General features: G+C 39.1%; 1 protein-coding gene and 2 long non-coding RNA genes across 4 annotated transcripts; 1 reads left to right on the top strand and 2 right to left on the bottom strand.

Annotated features, from left to right (window-relative positions):
- Positions 1 to 768: 768 nt before the first annotated feature.
- Positions 769 to 1,823, bottom strand: LOC135337870 (uncharacterized). Its single transcript, XR_010395341.1, has 2 exons — positions 1,154 to 1,823; positions 769 to 1,102 (listed from the first exon to the last, which is right to left on the bottom strand). It is a non-coding gene; the product is annotated as an uncharacterized LOC135337870 (long non-coding RNA).
- Positions 1,824 to 4,484: 2,661 nt separating this feature from the next.
- LOC135337869 (uncharacterized) lies at positions 4,485 to 6,376 on the top strand. 2 transcript variants are annotated; one of them, XR_010395339.1, is made up of 5 exons: positions 4,485 to 4,499; positions 4,880 to 5,018; positions 5,167 to 5,292; positions 5,355 to 5,448; positions 6,118 to 6,376. It is a non-coding gene; the product is annotated as an uncharacterized LOC135337869 (long non-coding RNA). The 2 variants fall into 2 exon arrangements; XR_010395340.1 differs by lacking the exon at positions 4,485 to 4,499 and adding an exon at positions 4,690 to 4,704.
- A 5,921-nt stretch (positions 6,377 to 12,297) lies between these two features.
- Positions 12,298 to 14,327, bottom strand: LOC135337928 (uncharacterized). Its single transcript, XM_064533950.1, has one exon. It carries the CDS (start codon positions 14,242 to 14,244, stop codon positions 13,153 to 13,155), a length of 1,092 nt encoding a protein of 363 aa, XP_064390020.1. The 5' UTR covers positions 14,245 to 14,327; the 3' UTR covers positions 12,298 to 13,152.
- Between the last annotated feature and the right edge of the window lie 1,247 nt (positions 14,328 to 15,574).

Genomic DNA, 15,574 nt, shown 5'->3' with positions numbered 1-15,574 from the left:
GCCTTCAATGTGAGTCAAACTAGCCATAACTCGAGAAAGAAGCTTTAGTTTGCTAATCCACGAATCAAAATCCAAGAGAACGTGGCTAGAAGCCTATAGAAGCTGTTAGTTTTCGTCGCATTGTAACCGTTGAGCAGTTATAGCTGGAATACACACACAGACAGACAGACAGAAGACACACACACAGTCAGCTTTACCGTATCCCTCGTGCGGCTACGCCTCGAGGCATAATTAAGTAGTGAAACAGACGTTCCCGTGACAGTCCCGTGACAGTCCATAATTATAAAGAACTCTACGCTTTTACCCATGCAGTACAGGTTGTTTCGAGCCTTGCATGTGTGTTGTGTGTCATGTGATGTTTGCATTGTGTATATACCTCCTGGCACATGCAAAAGCATTCTGTGCTGCAATAGATGCTAGCATAATTATTATACCGTATCGGGTTTCAAATGCCATGCATGTTGATTGAATGCGAATAACACTATATACAAGCCTGATTATTATTAAATACAAATCATGGAAAATTGCATGCCCATTGGCCATTATTGTTAAAGTGGTATTATGACCCGTATATATATACAGATGTTTTCGAGCTAGTCAAACTAGTCAGTTCAGTAACAACCACGGTCAATATGCTGTGTATAATCATGTACATGCATCTTCTAGTGTAGCCTCGATCCCAGGCCGAGTTTTCGCTTTTATAACGGTTAGGCGAACAACTGGGCCTGGTACTAGTTGTCTGCGCATGCGTCAAATTTTCATTGTATATTTGTGGTCGGCAAAAATATTTAATAAATCAATAATAGAAATTTGTACACAGAAAATGCACAGAGTGAGTACACAAAAGATGCACATAGGGAGCTGCTTCACAAAGGCCTGGGGAGTTGCCAGTTGTGCTGCAGCACAATTACAGTGACCCAGGGCAACTTCAGGATGATTGAATGCCTTCAAATTACGTTTCAAAAAGATTTAGCAGGCTGCTGGACTTCTCTGATTCTAGGCCCCAACTCGTAACTCATTGCTTGAGAAAACGTAGATTCTCTTGATGTCTCTGAGCTACCCAGCAACGCTCGAATGAGCAGGTCATACTCCAGTCCTGTGTCTGTGAGTATAGGACAATATTAAAAGAAACCAAAGACGGTTAAACCCTTACCTCAAACTGTCCAGTCTCGTCCGTTAGTATAGCCAAGAGGAGCACTGTTGGGATAGCTGGATATTAGCCATTGCTCCTGTACAGAGAAGTAGACATTTTAAATACGTGTAGATCTATACATATTAAATTTCTCGGTTATAGTGTCATTGTCGACGAGCTGATGATGGCAGCACCAAGTTCTCTAGCTCACACTCTTCACTTGATCCACCATATTAATGATGAAACTATAGTCTACCTACATTCTTGCCAAACATGAACAAGACTTGATAGCATAGCCGGCCATAGGGCCCACACAAAAATATCTGACCTTAACAAGCTTGACAAAGCTTTATACCTCTTCCCTTGTTGTTCAGTCTTCAGAATAAGCTTCAGAGAAGAGAGAAGCTTCAGCTAAGAGCCATTCCAATCGATTCCAATAATGATAAAACGGGAACTGACTTCTAGTACACGATAGTACACGAATATAAATGTCACGAAAGTGAACGAGAATATCCATTCAGTCAGAATCTGACGAACGACTGACACATGCGCAGACAACTAGTACCAGGCCCAGTTGTTCGCCTAACCGTTATAAAAGCGAAAACTCGGCCTGGGATCGAGGCTACTTCTAGTGATGCTTTCTTTGCTATAGGTTTATAGTGTTTTGAGTGAGTCGGGTATTATGAGACAGCTAGGGGGGATACATTACACCATTACATGCACTAATGGCTTTACGTCTGGTATCTTGTACACATAATTAATAATTATGTTAAGTACTACAAACTTTTTGCACCCACTTACATGTTGATGCTTTGTCCATGTATTTGAACAAACTGAGGTGTCTCTATCAACACAAGCATGCAGCTCAATTTACTAGATATGCATGCATACACACTTAATTTTATAAACAGCTGTCTCATAGTTGGTACGGTCTCACAATACTTTCTACTCTATAGGTGTATTGAATCGAAACATGTAAGTTGATATCGTTAGTGATGTGTTTTAGCAGCTATAACTTTGAGGGCCCCGTAGCTTCAGTATAGTGTACTGTCCATCTTCAAAAAGCATTTTGTATATACAGCACGCAATCTTTCCTATAAGGATATACTGACTAATAAAATAACTAGTGTTCAAGCTGGCGCTGTGCTAATGCCTCTCGCCATGTTTTTGCTTTCGCTGAAAAGTATTAGAGTGTTATATTAGTTTCTATAATGAATTTTATATTAAAGTTAGCTTATCTATATAAAGTCACTGAGAAGAAAAGACTTATTTACATGCATCTATTGTTGTATTATGTGGCTTACTAGGACCTCAAGAAAGAAGAAAATTGATTCTTCCAAGATCTGTAGTTCAGTGTATATAATATCTAAGAAGAAAAGACCTGTGTACATGCATATTGTTATCTATATTGTTATATGGTAGTGTTTTGTGGCTTACCAGGCCTTCAAGACAAAGATGATTCTGCCAGGAGGATTTGGATCTGGATCTTGGATATTATTATTTTCTCACACGTGGGGAATGAGCGCGCATGCGCATTACATACACAGGAATAATTAAAGGGTGTGTCCAAAGAGATCAATTTCACAAATGGCTACTGCTAGCTAGCTGTTTTAACAGATATTTTCTGAGTATTGTAGCTAACAAAAAGCTAGCGCTTTAGTGCAAGGCTAACTCATATGTTGAATAGAAAGTTTGTGCGGACAGATGATGCTATGAAAGATTCTGAAGAGACTGCAACAGCCTTCAATGTGAGTCAAACTAGCCATAACTCGAGAAAGAAGCTTTAGTTTGCAAATCCACGAATCAAAATCCAAGAGAACGTGGCTAGAAGCCTATAGAAGCTGTTAGTTTTCGTCGCATTGCAACCGTTGAGCAGTTGCAGCTGGAACAGACACACAGACACACACACACACACAGACACACACACACACACACACAGTCAGCTTTACCGTATCCCTCGTGCGGCTACGCCTCGAGGCATAATTAGTTATCAATGCACTTGTCATGTTTAGTGGTCATGCATATACATATACTAGCCTCGATCCCAGGCCGCACTTCCCACTTCACTTAGGGAAAGGCCGGTGAAGGAGGCTAATACATATACATGCATTTATGCAATGATGAAATGCGGAAGAGTTGGTGTATATATACCATCAAATATTATTAATCCACCGTTCCCAATTCTCGAACAGCTAGGCATCTGCTTCTTTGGCTTGTAACAAGAAGTACTCATGCTGCATGTATTTATTCTGCATGTGGGCACAATAGTAGCTAATTTTGTTTCCTATAATAATATTATAATCATAGTGCATGTGAGAACGTGTTGACCCATACATACATGTGCGTGGTATTTAAACTGACCACAAATGTAGGTATAGGTAATTAATGCTTACATGCTAAAATTCCACGGGGCATTTCACCCACGGCCTGCTATTATAGTGTGTCTGTGCATGCATGCATTAATTAGCAACCCAGACAAGGAGACTGAAAAGGTGTTGGCCCTTCGCTGTGACGTCCTTAATTGCTACTTCTGCTCATAATTTAATGTTTTCTCTCTCTGCATGCCTGTGGTATAGTAGGCAGGGCTGAGAGGGACATTATGATCAAATGCGCTGATCTAATTATTAGATCTCACTTTTTATTGACTGTGTATGGTATTGTTTGTATTCTCAAACCAGCTTGTCCATCAAGTCTATATAAATGAGCAATATATGTTGTTTGAGAATACTATAATTATACACAGCCAAACTATAATTAAGTGGTTGAATCCCTATACACATGGTCTACGCAACAGCTATAGGGCTGCGAATTGACCACTCAAATCAAACGTATATGCGGTGAGTCTTGTACAGTCAATCTGGTTGTTATAAATGTATAGTAGTGTTAATTTGTAATGTTTATACGATTATTGTCTCAGGAGGGGAGCTAGGGTACTATATGCCTATATATATACATACTATAGTATACCGTATATACTTCTTTAAAATGAGGCACTAGCCCTTTAAATTGTACGCCACTTGGACATTTCCCATTTATATAGAAACATTATGTAGTTTGTGTGTATCAGGAGCACATGAGGGGGTGGAGCGTCTTACTACGCGGATTCTGTATCGTCTATAGAGAATACAAACCATACAATGTTTATTGCTAGCTAGTCAGCCAATGGAAAAAGTGAGATCTCTAGGTACTTTGTGCTTTGATAGTTATTACACCTCATGCACACCCTATACCACACACACCCCCTCCCCATATCACACACACCACACACACACACACACACCACACACACACACAGACCCCCTCCAGGTCCCTCACCACTGTGTTATCGGATTTTGAATACGATATTATACTCTTTCAGTTGTGAATTGTGAGTTTTGCATAGCTTATATGAATAGGTCATAAACATGCAAAGGACTTGCAAAAGAAGACGAATACAATTAACACGCGCGTGTAGGGCCACTAAACCAGGAACGCACACTAAATAAGAACAACCGGAAATGAAACCAATAACGTGCGTGCATGATAAGTGAAAAGGATACCCAACATTTGCTATGATCCTCAGCAACTAGATGGTAATGAGTGCAGTGACAGAGTGACACTCTCAAACACAACAATTGAACATCTTGAATGTACTCAAATTCATTATTGTGCCTTACTCTATATAATGAATATAGTTATAGGCTCTTTAAATTCCTGGTCCATGCATGCATGCATGCATCTGAATATTGGTTTGTATATCCATTCCAGATTCCAGTTCCCAAACAGGAGAGTAAAGTATAAAATGAGCCAGCAAGAGAAGCTATGACATGCATCTATATAGGACTATAATTATAGCTAACCAGCTCTTCCATCAACTCTGAAAGAAACTGCCCACCAATCCAACATGGTAAAAAAAATTAATGCATGCTGTCTATTGTAATGCATATACAACTGCATGCTGTCTATATACACCATGCATGTCATGCATGTATGGCAATGCTACATGCTTGTACACCATCGTGTGCATGCATGAGGTAATTCTGTTCTTTTTGCAGACAATGAAGATTGTGCTTACCGTAGTCGCACTGGTGGCTTACTTTGCTGCAGTTAATTGTCAAGATCCTGTTTGCCTGGCTACTGGAACTACTGGCAACCTTGTATCATGCGCCACCATGTTTACTGTAAGTTTACCAACTTTGAATCCACATTAATTAACTTCTTTCCTGTGCAATTATAAATACAGCAAAACAGCGGTGACCTTTGTTCACTGTCCTGCATCAATGATCTTGCAGCACTTTATGGCAGATGTGGGTTTTCACCAAACCCAGTGATTGCGGGTAAGTTTCATTGCTATCAAAATGTGCATGTAGTCACCGTACTGGTATACGTACATTGTGAAAGCTATACTATGACTTTTTGTAATATCACTACACAATGCATTATAATAATGTCCCCTGCATGCGTTATGCAGGCATTGATTAATTTCGTACAGCTCAGGATAGTGACGTTGAACCTTATTGTACCAGAAAATGTTCGTAGTTTTATAGATGATCTGATACGAAAATAACCCACTATATATACAGTATAATTATGTCATAATTATTGTACTGGGGTAAAGTGACCTTTTTTGTGACCTGAGACCACCCTCTATCCAAAATTTACTTTTAAATAGGTACAATCATTTTGTAGTTTTAGGAGTGCATGGCCATATATATATGAATAGTGTATTGAAAAGTGTATTTTGGTTGTCTGCAAGGTAGATAGTCATTACATGGCAATGTGACGTGTACCACAAACTGGTTATTGGGGGGCCCCCTGTATATATAGTGATAGTGATCTGGCCCTTGACCATTATATACACTACGAGCCAATAAACTGCTTGCTATATATAGTATAGCCATGCGTGCATGAACTTGACCGCGGCTACTTTTGACCATGCATGCATGCATGCATAGTTGTTAGTGAACAGATTTGGTGTCTCATAATACCCCTTCTTTATATTTCAGTTTGCCCTAACGCAAGTGATGCTGCATCTACTGTTGCCCTGCCAATGATGGTGCTCACTGGAATAGTCGTGGCTTTGGCCTCGCTGTTTTAAGCAATCACAAGGTCAAGACTATATATATACTTGATACTATAATTATATATATATAGATTCAGACACCTAGATTCAGTAACCTGTAGTGCTCTACTTCTATAGCGAGTATAATTATATACATGTTGATGTTGATGTTAGAAACTTACTATTTTTATTTAGACACTCTCCGTTAACATGATACTAACGGTTTCGTAACAATAATTATAACCGTGCATGCATAATTATAATATGGAAGTGTATATAGACGGAAACTTTGTAGAATTTGTAAGTTGTGCATGGAAAGCATGCATGCAGAAATTCTAACGAAATTCTGCTGCACTGCATGTATATATATATATACTGCATGCAGATTACTGCAGATACCACAGAATGACTGCTTGCATATGCATGGATTCACGACTGATTGATGTATTATAGTAAGTGGGTAATTTCCGAGGGCCTTCGTGAATTTCATCTAGCCACGAAAATGCATGCTTAATAATTATACAAGTCAGCTAAAAAAACCAAGTAGTGAAATTTGGACCCTCGAAAATTACCTGCTATATATATATACAGTATAATTATAGGGCGTACTTTCTCACGCTATACTTTAACTTGACCATGCATGGTTGTTAGTGAACAGATAGTTCTAATGCCCCCTTCTTTTTTATACTTATAAGGCTGCCCCAATGCTGGTAATGGTACTGCATTTACCGTTGCTATGCCAATCATGGTGCTCACTGGACTAATTGCCGCTTTGGCCTCACTGTTTTAAGCTGTCACAATAACGTCAAGTATATATATAACTAGGTATACGCACACGCATGATTAGCCTCGCACAGAGTTGTATTTAAGTACAATTTTAGAAGAAAGAAGGAAAGTAAACTTTGACTTGCATGCTAGAGAGTATGATTTGGATATAATTATGCCTTAGTGCGCATGCGCAAGTGCATGTGTGTGTGTGTGTGTGTGTTGGAGGGGTTGAAACGAAAAAATAAATTGTGAGGAACTGCCTTACCTGACCGTAGAATTGGGTAACCACCTCTCCTATTTCCATATTAATGCACTTACAAATTAAACTTACGAGACATGAATGGCTGCAGGAATAACTAATTTCAAGCTGGTAGGCTAGCTAGCTATTATTCATATTCATGCTTCTAACTATTATGTACAATAATATGTAGTTTTATTTATTTACTATATGTACTTTATTATACCTACAACTGTTGTGGTCTAGTCTTTACTTGCATGAATTGTGTTTTTTTGGGGTACCTGTTATGTGTCTTTCTGTGTGCTTTTTTAAGAAAAATGCTGTCAGCGCTGTCGTCTTTTCTTTATCCTTAGTATTACTTTACATTATTACACATCCTACTGTTTAGAGGTAGTTATAGATTACAGTACTGTACTCATAATTAGTTATCTATGTACATGCACATGCATGTATGTTACTGGGGGTGGCCATGCTGATCTGATTTCTTTAATTGACTAAAGGTACACACAGCACAAAAACAGACAGAAACAGAAAAGCATACAGATGCTCGGCCTGGAGAGCCGAGAATGATGGGTTAAAGAGTCTTTAACGGTGCAGCAACTCTCCCCATTCATCTGTTGCATTCAGTCACATATTATACACAACTACAGTGCTATATAACACTCAATAGTTATTGTACATCTATTCACATTGGGGCCATGCTGAATAATTATTGTAAATTAAGCTGACATGAATTATAAGACTTATCTTCTAACTTGGACTTGATATTGGTTGCTGTGATATTTCAAGTTGGCTTTTAAAAGAAAACTTCTGAGGGGGACTTATATAGGTATGAAGTACAACACTGTATTGTCTGGGCCAGGTTTTGTGGTACATGTAGTTGATAGTGGAGTTGGGGCAATGTGGGCTCCTCCACGTGGTCAAGCCGAAGCAAGCACAAAACAAACATTAACCTCAAATTTTGGTTCTTAGAATTAGCAACAGGCACCAGTCAAGATAAATAGATAGCAGTGTGTGTGTGTGTGTGTGTGTGTGTGTGTGTGTGTGTGTGTGTGTGTGTGTGTGTGTGTGTGTGTGTGTGTGTGTGTGTGTGTGTGTGCGTGTGCGTGTGTACGTGTGTGGGGAGAGTATCATCTACCTTGACCTTCATGTAGATATGTTGACGGCAGGGTCGACATAGAAGAAACCTAACCTGGTAACTAGCCATTTGAAACCCAGTTTACAGTATATATGATACCGTATAGCGGGTAAGTTTCGTGGGGTAAAAAATTCGTTCAACTCAAGAAAAGGTAGTTTTCGTGAGTAAAAATTTCGTTTAGTCTCGTGGCTGCACGGCATTCCTACGTTCCGATAAGCCACGCCTACTGGAGGTCAGCCTGCCCACGAAAATAACAAATATTTTACCCCACGAAAATTACCCGCTATACGGTAATTAAAATGGTATAACGTATAACTTGTCCTTGCATTACATCCTACTAATAGAAGCAACAACAAGATGGTAATGTGACTAATAAATAAGTGCAGTGACAGAGTAAGGCGTAGTCTCGCAAGTCAGCCGTTACAGTTTCAGGGTCTGATCTGCGAGAGACATGCACCAGAGTCATTGTCTGTTGATTGAGTAATGGACATATTCACTTCTAATGAGGATCTCTAATCAGTTAGTGCTTGCCATGTACCAACTCACAAGTAAGGCGTGTGCATTGGAACACTAACGAATAATGTATGATGGCTCAGCTTGTACCCCACCCAAGCTTTCCCCACCCACATAATTATAAGCTACAGGGAATTGGCGTGGGCAGAGATTATAATATACACGAAGCAAAGGTGTCAAAACAATCAAAGCAAATGGAGGACATGCTAAAATATGCAAACTAACTGTATACAAACAAAATACAATTCCTGTATAAGCATTAGGGCTATCTTTCAACTCAAAAAGCAACAAACTTGCATCCAATTACGATTGAAACAATCAAAGCAAACGAAGGACATGTTAAAATATGCAATCTAACTCTATACAAACAAAAAACAATTCCTGTATAAGCATCAGGGCTATCTTTCAACTCAAAAAGCAACAAGCTTGTATTATTTATACATACCAATTATGAAATAACAGTTCAGCTCAAGAATAACAGACGAATAATCTGATTATGGGTTACCTAAACGGAAAGTTCTCAACCATGTCATATATGCGATGTTATGAGCATGATATCATGTGACGTTATAGGTCCATCGGGTAAAATATTCGTGGTCAGACCTTCAACCACGAAAACCACAAATATTTTGCTCCACAAAAATAACCTTGTATACGGTATAGAAAATCGTATTTCAGAGGGCGAGCCCACTCTGCATTCTATGATTGCAGTCAGGCTCTTTCATGCAATTTTCTGAGTCCACATGCACGTAATGGAAGGTTGGTTTTGTATATTCATGGGTCTCACACATACAATGCAAGTGAACTTTGACCCTAAGCTTGGTATGTCATTGAGTAGTTCTCGACAAGAGTGAGCAGCATTGCCACCTCTTGGATAAGTACATAGTACTACTGAATGGCAGAGATATACGTATACTGGCTCCTATAATTATATATAAAGTTGGGAGGAGGGGAGTAAAACATACAATTAATAGCGTAGATCAAATGCAGTGAGGAATGTATAACGAAAGTGATTCAGACAGAAGTAAGCATATAATTTTTTGTCATACAAAACAGTCTAGAAAAGTGCGGTTCAAATAGTCATTTACCAACAAATAACACCACCTTGATTTTATTACCACCCCCATGCAAGAACCGGCGGATCGATTTATGCCTTACTGCATGCTACCTTGATGGAAGTTATATATGTGTGGCCTATATAATAGAAGCTGCACTCTGGTCAACTATTAAAGCTGCTTAGCAAGCATGCATGACAGACGTATAGTGCACGTGTCGTATAGTGCTTGTGCGTGTATGTAAATATTTTACTATAGTTCGCCTATGGCTAGTACCACAGAATCCAATATCAATTTCCTTTGTTGTTACAAATTAAATTTACAACAATTTTACCAGGGATAAAGCGGTTTTCAAGTATTTAGTGCCCATGCTCTAGACCATAGTGACTATTATTATAGAAGATGACCTTTCTAGACATTATTTTATTCCTTCCATGATGAATATAGTTATAGGCTCTTTAAATTCCTGATCCATGCATGCATGTATCTGAATATTGGTTTGTATATGTATCCATTCCAGATTTCAGTTTCCAAACAGGAGATTCAAGTATAAAATGAGCCAGCAAGAGAAGCTATGACACCTAAAACTATAATTATAGCTAACCAGCTCTTCTATCAACTCAGAAAGAAATTGTGACCAATCCAACAAGGTAAAAAAAAATGCATACATGCTGTCTATTGTGATACATGTATTTACAAGTTCATGCTGTCTATATGCACAATGTCATGCATGTATGGCAATGCTATACATGCTATCGTGCAATGTGTGCATGAGGTAATTCTATTCTTTTTGCAGACAATGAAGATTGTGGTTGTTGTAGTCGCACTGGTGGCTTGCTTTGCAGCAGTTAATTGTCAAGATGCTACTTGCTTGGTTAATGGAGTGCTAAACAATCCAAGCCTTGCAACATGCATCAGTGCCAATAATGTAAGTTTAATTTATATTCAAGCAACAAATTTACCAAGCTTGAAGTAGTATAAATTCTTCCGTACATGAACAATTTACACTATTACAGCGTAATGGCACTGCTGAAAGTCATATTGCACTGACCACAAAACGCCCCTCTGGCATAATTAAATTAAATATTGTATCATGAGAAATAACAAGTATCAAAGTAAGTCCAGCCATGCATGAATGTTCAGCACTGCTGGAGTTTCTTCTTTGCAACCATGCAGGTTTTAAAATCGTCCCAGGCTCATTTTGTGAAGATTCTGTGATCCTAGACCTAGTCCTCCACTTCTTGATGCACGGTCAATTCTGGCTTCATCATAGCACTAGAAGCGGCTCTTTTTGCAGGTAGGCTTGAGCTGTTTTGCAGCAGTGTAGAGGCGAGCTTCTTTGGCTTGGTTGTGATACCGAGGATAGTGCTAGTGGAGGGGGTTGTTCAGGCAGCAGTTACACTGAGTAGTATAGTGGGGTGTGGCTGTTTCTTTGCAGTAGTAAATTGGGTGGGGCTGTTTCTTTGCAGCAGTAGAGGGGTGGGGCTGTTTTGCAGCACCAGAAGTGGGGTGGGGCTGTTTTGCAGTGGTTTCAGCGTTGGAACTCCAACAATTTTGTGTCAAGCCATTTGTCTGTCATGCCAATCTTATACGCTGCATATACTGGCGTCTAGGAGAGAGAAGAGATGGAGCTGTGTCTAGAGTTGTCTTTGTCATCTTTTTGTGCACTTTATATTGTGTTACTAAGACAGTGTTATGTTGCTATGCCCTCGGGATATAAACTAGTTATTACACGTGCACTCGGGATGCATGGAATATATTGCACTCAGCCCTCGGGGCTTATGCCCTCGTGCTTCAGTGCAATATATTCCATATGATTCCATACATCCCTTGTGCCCGTGTTATAACTATAACATAAACCCTGTACTGACCAATCAGATTGCTGGATTCTGGGCTACTAGTAACTAAGGGTAGATATACTCAGTAAAATACACCACTAAGCTTTAATTGACTGATAATTTCGACTCTAACCAGGTACAAACGAGTTAAGTTTTACTTTTTTCTCAAAAGCATGAATCTTCTTCATACTTACAGCTGGCTGTGTTATGTAATACTATTATCTTATCGCACAGTATCATTTTATTTTCGATAATTGTATTGCATATTTTCACAGCATTATTCTCAATGCTCATGCAGGAGTAGAGTGTACCTATTCTCCTTAAAATTATGATAGCAAAATCCTCCAAGGCCTACCATTGCAACCATGTACGCAGCAAAATATTTAGTATGCACGCTTGGAAACTATAGTCTAGCCTAATTAATTTTTATAAGAAACTTTTTTTAACTTATAATACTTCAATCTACACAAATTATGCATGTAGCTCATTATAAACGATGATACATACAAGTGCATGAAAATAATTAAACTCTACTATTATTATAGTATTATTATGATTGTTCATTTTTCACTGTATGTGTTACCGAGATTTCAGATCGAATTTTTGTAGAAGGGTTTGTTATGTAGTCACCTTCAACCACTGGGGCAAGTTCATCGATGTACGACAGTCTCAGCTCATCAGAACTTGTGATTTTACCGGCTCCATCGGTGTAAGAGTGGTACTCGGAGCTTCGTGGTAGGCCGACCATTGCATACGATTTGTTCTTTTCTTGTCCATCAACAATTCGAGCTTTCCACTGAGACTTTATTCCGAGAGCTACATTTCTCAATGAATGTGATAGCTTCTGGAAGACATCGGTTTTTTTCATAATAAATTGGTAAAAGTTGTAGCCGACACCAATCACTAGAAAGAGGATGAATGCGATGCCAATAGAAGTGTTTGCTAATGCATGGCCATTGCTAATCTCGTCACGACCAATGTTGCTCACACATTTTTGATGGTGAAATACAATGTACCAAAGGCTAGGAAAATGATATTGAGTAGAAACAGTGTTTCCACGAAATCGTTCAACCACTTTTTGAACACTCTAATACGTAATGATTTGAGCACGATAATTCCCACTGGTAAGCAGCCAGCTGATATAACAGGTAGGTATGGGTTTGGTGAGAATGCAGTCACTAGATTGTGGATAATCAAAGCAAAGAAAAGCAGTCCCACCCAGTAGCGATCCTTGGGAGTGAATGGAGCATGGTATGCGTCCATGAAGCCTATGTACTTTGTGTTCTTGGTCCATTTCATAAGCTTCCATTTGGAACAGAGAGGAAACCATTGTCCAAAGAACAGCAGTACAGTGAACAATCCACAAGCAGCGAGGATTATGATAGCAGCAACAAACTGAGGGATGTGTTCTCGACTGAAGTAGCGCACGTTACCAGTATAGGACCAAACGATTCCATGCTAAAGCTGTGGACTGCAATGCAGCAATGATAAACCGTAAAAGTTTGGAATAAGAGAGTAGGATGAGTGTGCCGAGGGCAGCAACTGGGTTTCTGTTGGAGAGGAGCTTTGCAAATGAGTCAAAGTACTTGCTCAAAATTATTATTAAGAACATCAAAAGAAACAGATATGCTGGAAAGACAAGTTGAAGAAGAACTTTCGCTTGAGAGTTCATTCCATCGTAAAAGCATGTCTCAATTCCCAAGTCAAGATTGATCCAATTTATGAAAACTTTCAAAAAAGTTGAGGTGTCACGTGGTAGAAACAATGCTCTGTTTGCTGCAACTACATTCGCGTAAAAAACGAGTCCATGTATGGTCCCAGTAGCTATGGTGATATTAAGCAGGAGAATGAATGCAACCAGTGCTACACCTAATACAGCAAAAGGAATTAACAAGGAGAGGAAGAGATTTGAGCATTCAAAACATTTTGACGTGCCTAAAACAAGACTGAGTCCCTCCTTACATTCTCCACACAAGATACCACATCGATTGTAGTCACACTGTCTGTCTATCTCGTTTTGATTGCCAAGAACAACATCAAATGGTTTCTCTACACAATAATCAAATGGACAGTCGCTAACTATGTAGCTTGTCATATTGAGTGTTGTGCTAATATCAACCCCTATCCATATGTTAGTTTCGAGTCGAACTGTTTCTTGATCATGAGAACATTCGGAGATTTGATGTTGTTGTAAATCTGGATCACAGCCACAAATGCATTTGATTGTATCATTGGTTTGTTGGAAACCAACAGGACAAGTACAAGAAAGAAATATAATACTTATACTCTGTGTTGACTTTCCAAGGTTAGCACAGGGACCATCAGCATAGAGTTCCACTTGAGCAGCAATGTCTTGTGCGAATACATTGTACTCTATTTCTGTGCACTGATTGCCAACTCTTTGTTCTGTCTGTCCTTCTTTGAGACGACCAACACCACTTTTAGAGATAACAGAGGTTCGAATTGTAGCATTAACTGGATTTCCAACTTGATCAACAGCCATAACATTCACTTTTAGCATACCTCCTCTGATAATCACACTACTGTTCTCGGATCCATTACACAAACTTACTTCCACCGGGTCTGAAGCAACTGATAAATCACTCGAAAGTGTTTCTGAAGTATTCCAATCCATTTGAAGCTATATAGAATTCTGCGAAAGGGTTGAGTGTGAACCTATCCAGAAGACCTCCATACACATTTGATCCGAACTTGGCTGTATTATTTGTGAGGAATGTGTTTACAAAAACTGTGCCATTATAAGGAGTCAAGTCATACAAATTGAGAGTTTGAATGAAGCATTCAGAGAAAACGCTCTGAGCCAATTCGTTGGTGATCCTACCTCTACAAGTACCACCGATTTCTGTACTATCATCAACGTATATACTTCCACCATGTCCGGAATGAGCTGTAATATTTCCCATGTGTAGCATTACATATATTCCACTAGTCGTGTCTTCATTCCATTGCTTGAATATTTGTACTTTGGAACTTTGCAAATAGCGTGGTTTCTCTCAGAAATATTCCTCCTCCAAAATTAGCTTTTGTTGCACAATTAAAATTTTTCCAATTTCAGCGTTAAAATAGATTTGGCTCTGTACAGCAAAGATGGCTCCACCAAGATTGCCGTGATTATTATTGAGTTTTGTTGGTCCATCAAATCTAACTACACAGTTAAGAGCGTATATAGAGCTTTTGCTGTTGTCGCTGATAACATTGGTATCTCGGAATGTCAAAACAGATTGCTGAATGAATAAAGCACCAGCTTTCGCTACGTTATTTGTGATGACAGTATCACTGATAGACACACTCGAATAGGAGTACATAGCTGCCACATAATCACCACGATTTCCTGTTAGTTCACTTTCAGATATGTTAAGGGTACCCAACTCCATGTGTATACCGCCACCCCAATCGGCTTTATTGCCATTTATAACTGTTTTCACGATGTAGGCATTGCAGGCATAATAATAAACGCCACCACCCCAATCATGTGCACTGTTGTTTGTTATGTTGCATTTGAAAAGCGAGAATATTTTGCTGTTACTCTCATCAGCGTAGATTGCTCCTCCTGTATATTTCGCACTGTTACTTGTTAGTTTGCTATCAGCGATGTATATGTTACTAGAATGAGAATAAATTCCTCCACCATATTCGGAAGCACTGTTGTTTTCGAATAAACTGTTTGATATTGACATATTCGATTGATCAAAGATGAATATCATTCCTCCCTGCGTGGCCCTGTTGTTGGTTAGTTCACTATCAGTGATATATATAATACTAGAACGAGCATTAATTCCTCCACCAAACTTTTGGGCACTGTTTTTTTCAAAAAACTGTTTGAGATCGTC

Source organism: Halichondria panicea, chromosome 6 (assembly GCF_963675165.1).
Source record: "Halichondria panicea chromosome 6, odHalPani1.1, whole genome shotgun sequence".
NCBI classification, from domain to species: Eukaryota; Metazoa; Porifera; class Demospongiae; order Suberitida; family Halichondriidae; genus Halichondria; species Halichondria panicea.
Note: the sequence above shows the minus strand (reverse complement) of the source record. Positions and strands in the feature narration are given on the sequence as shown.

Coding starts and splice junctions, on each gene's coding strand:
- LOC135337928 (XM_064533950.1), bottom strand. CDS start 14,244: ATGCTAAAAGTGAATGTTATGGCTGTTGATCAAGTTGGAAATCCAGTT.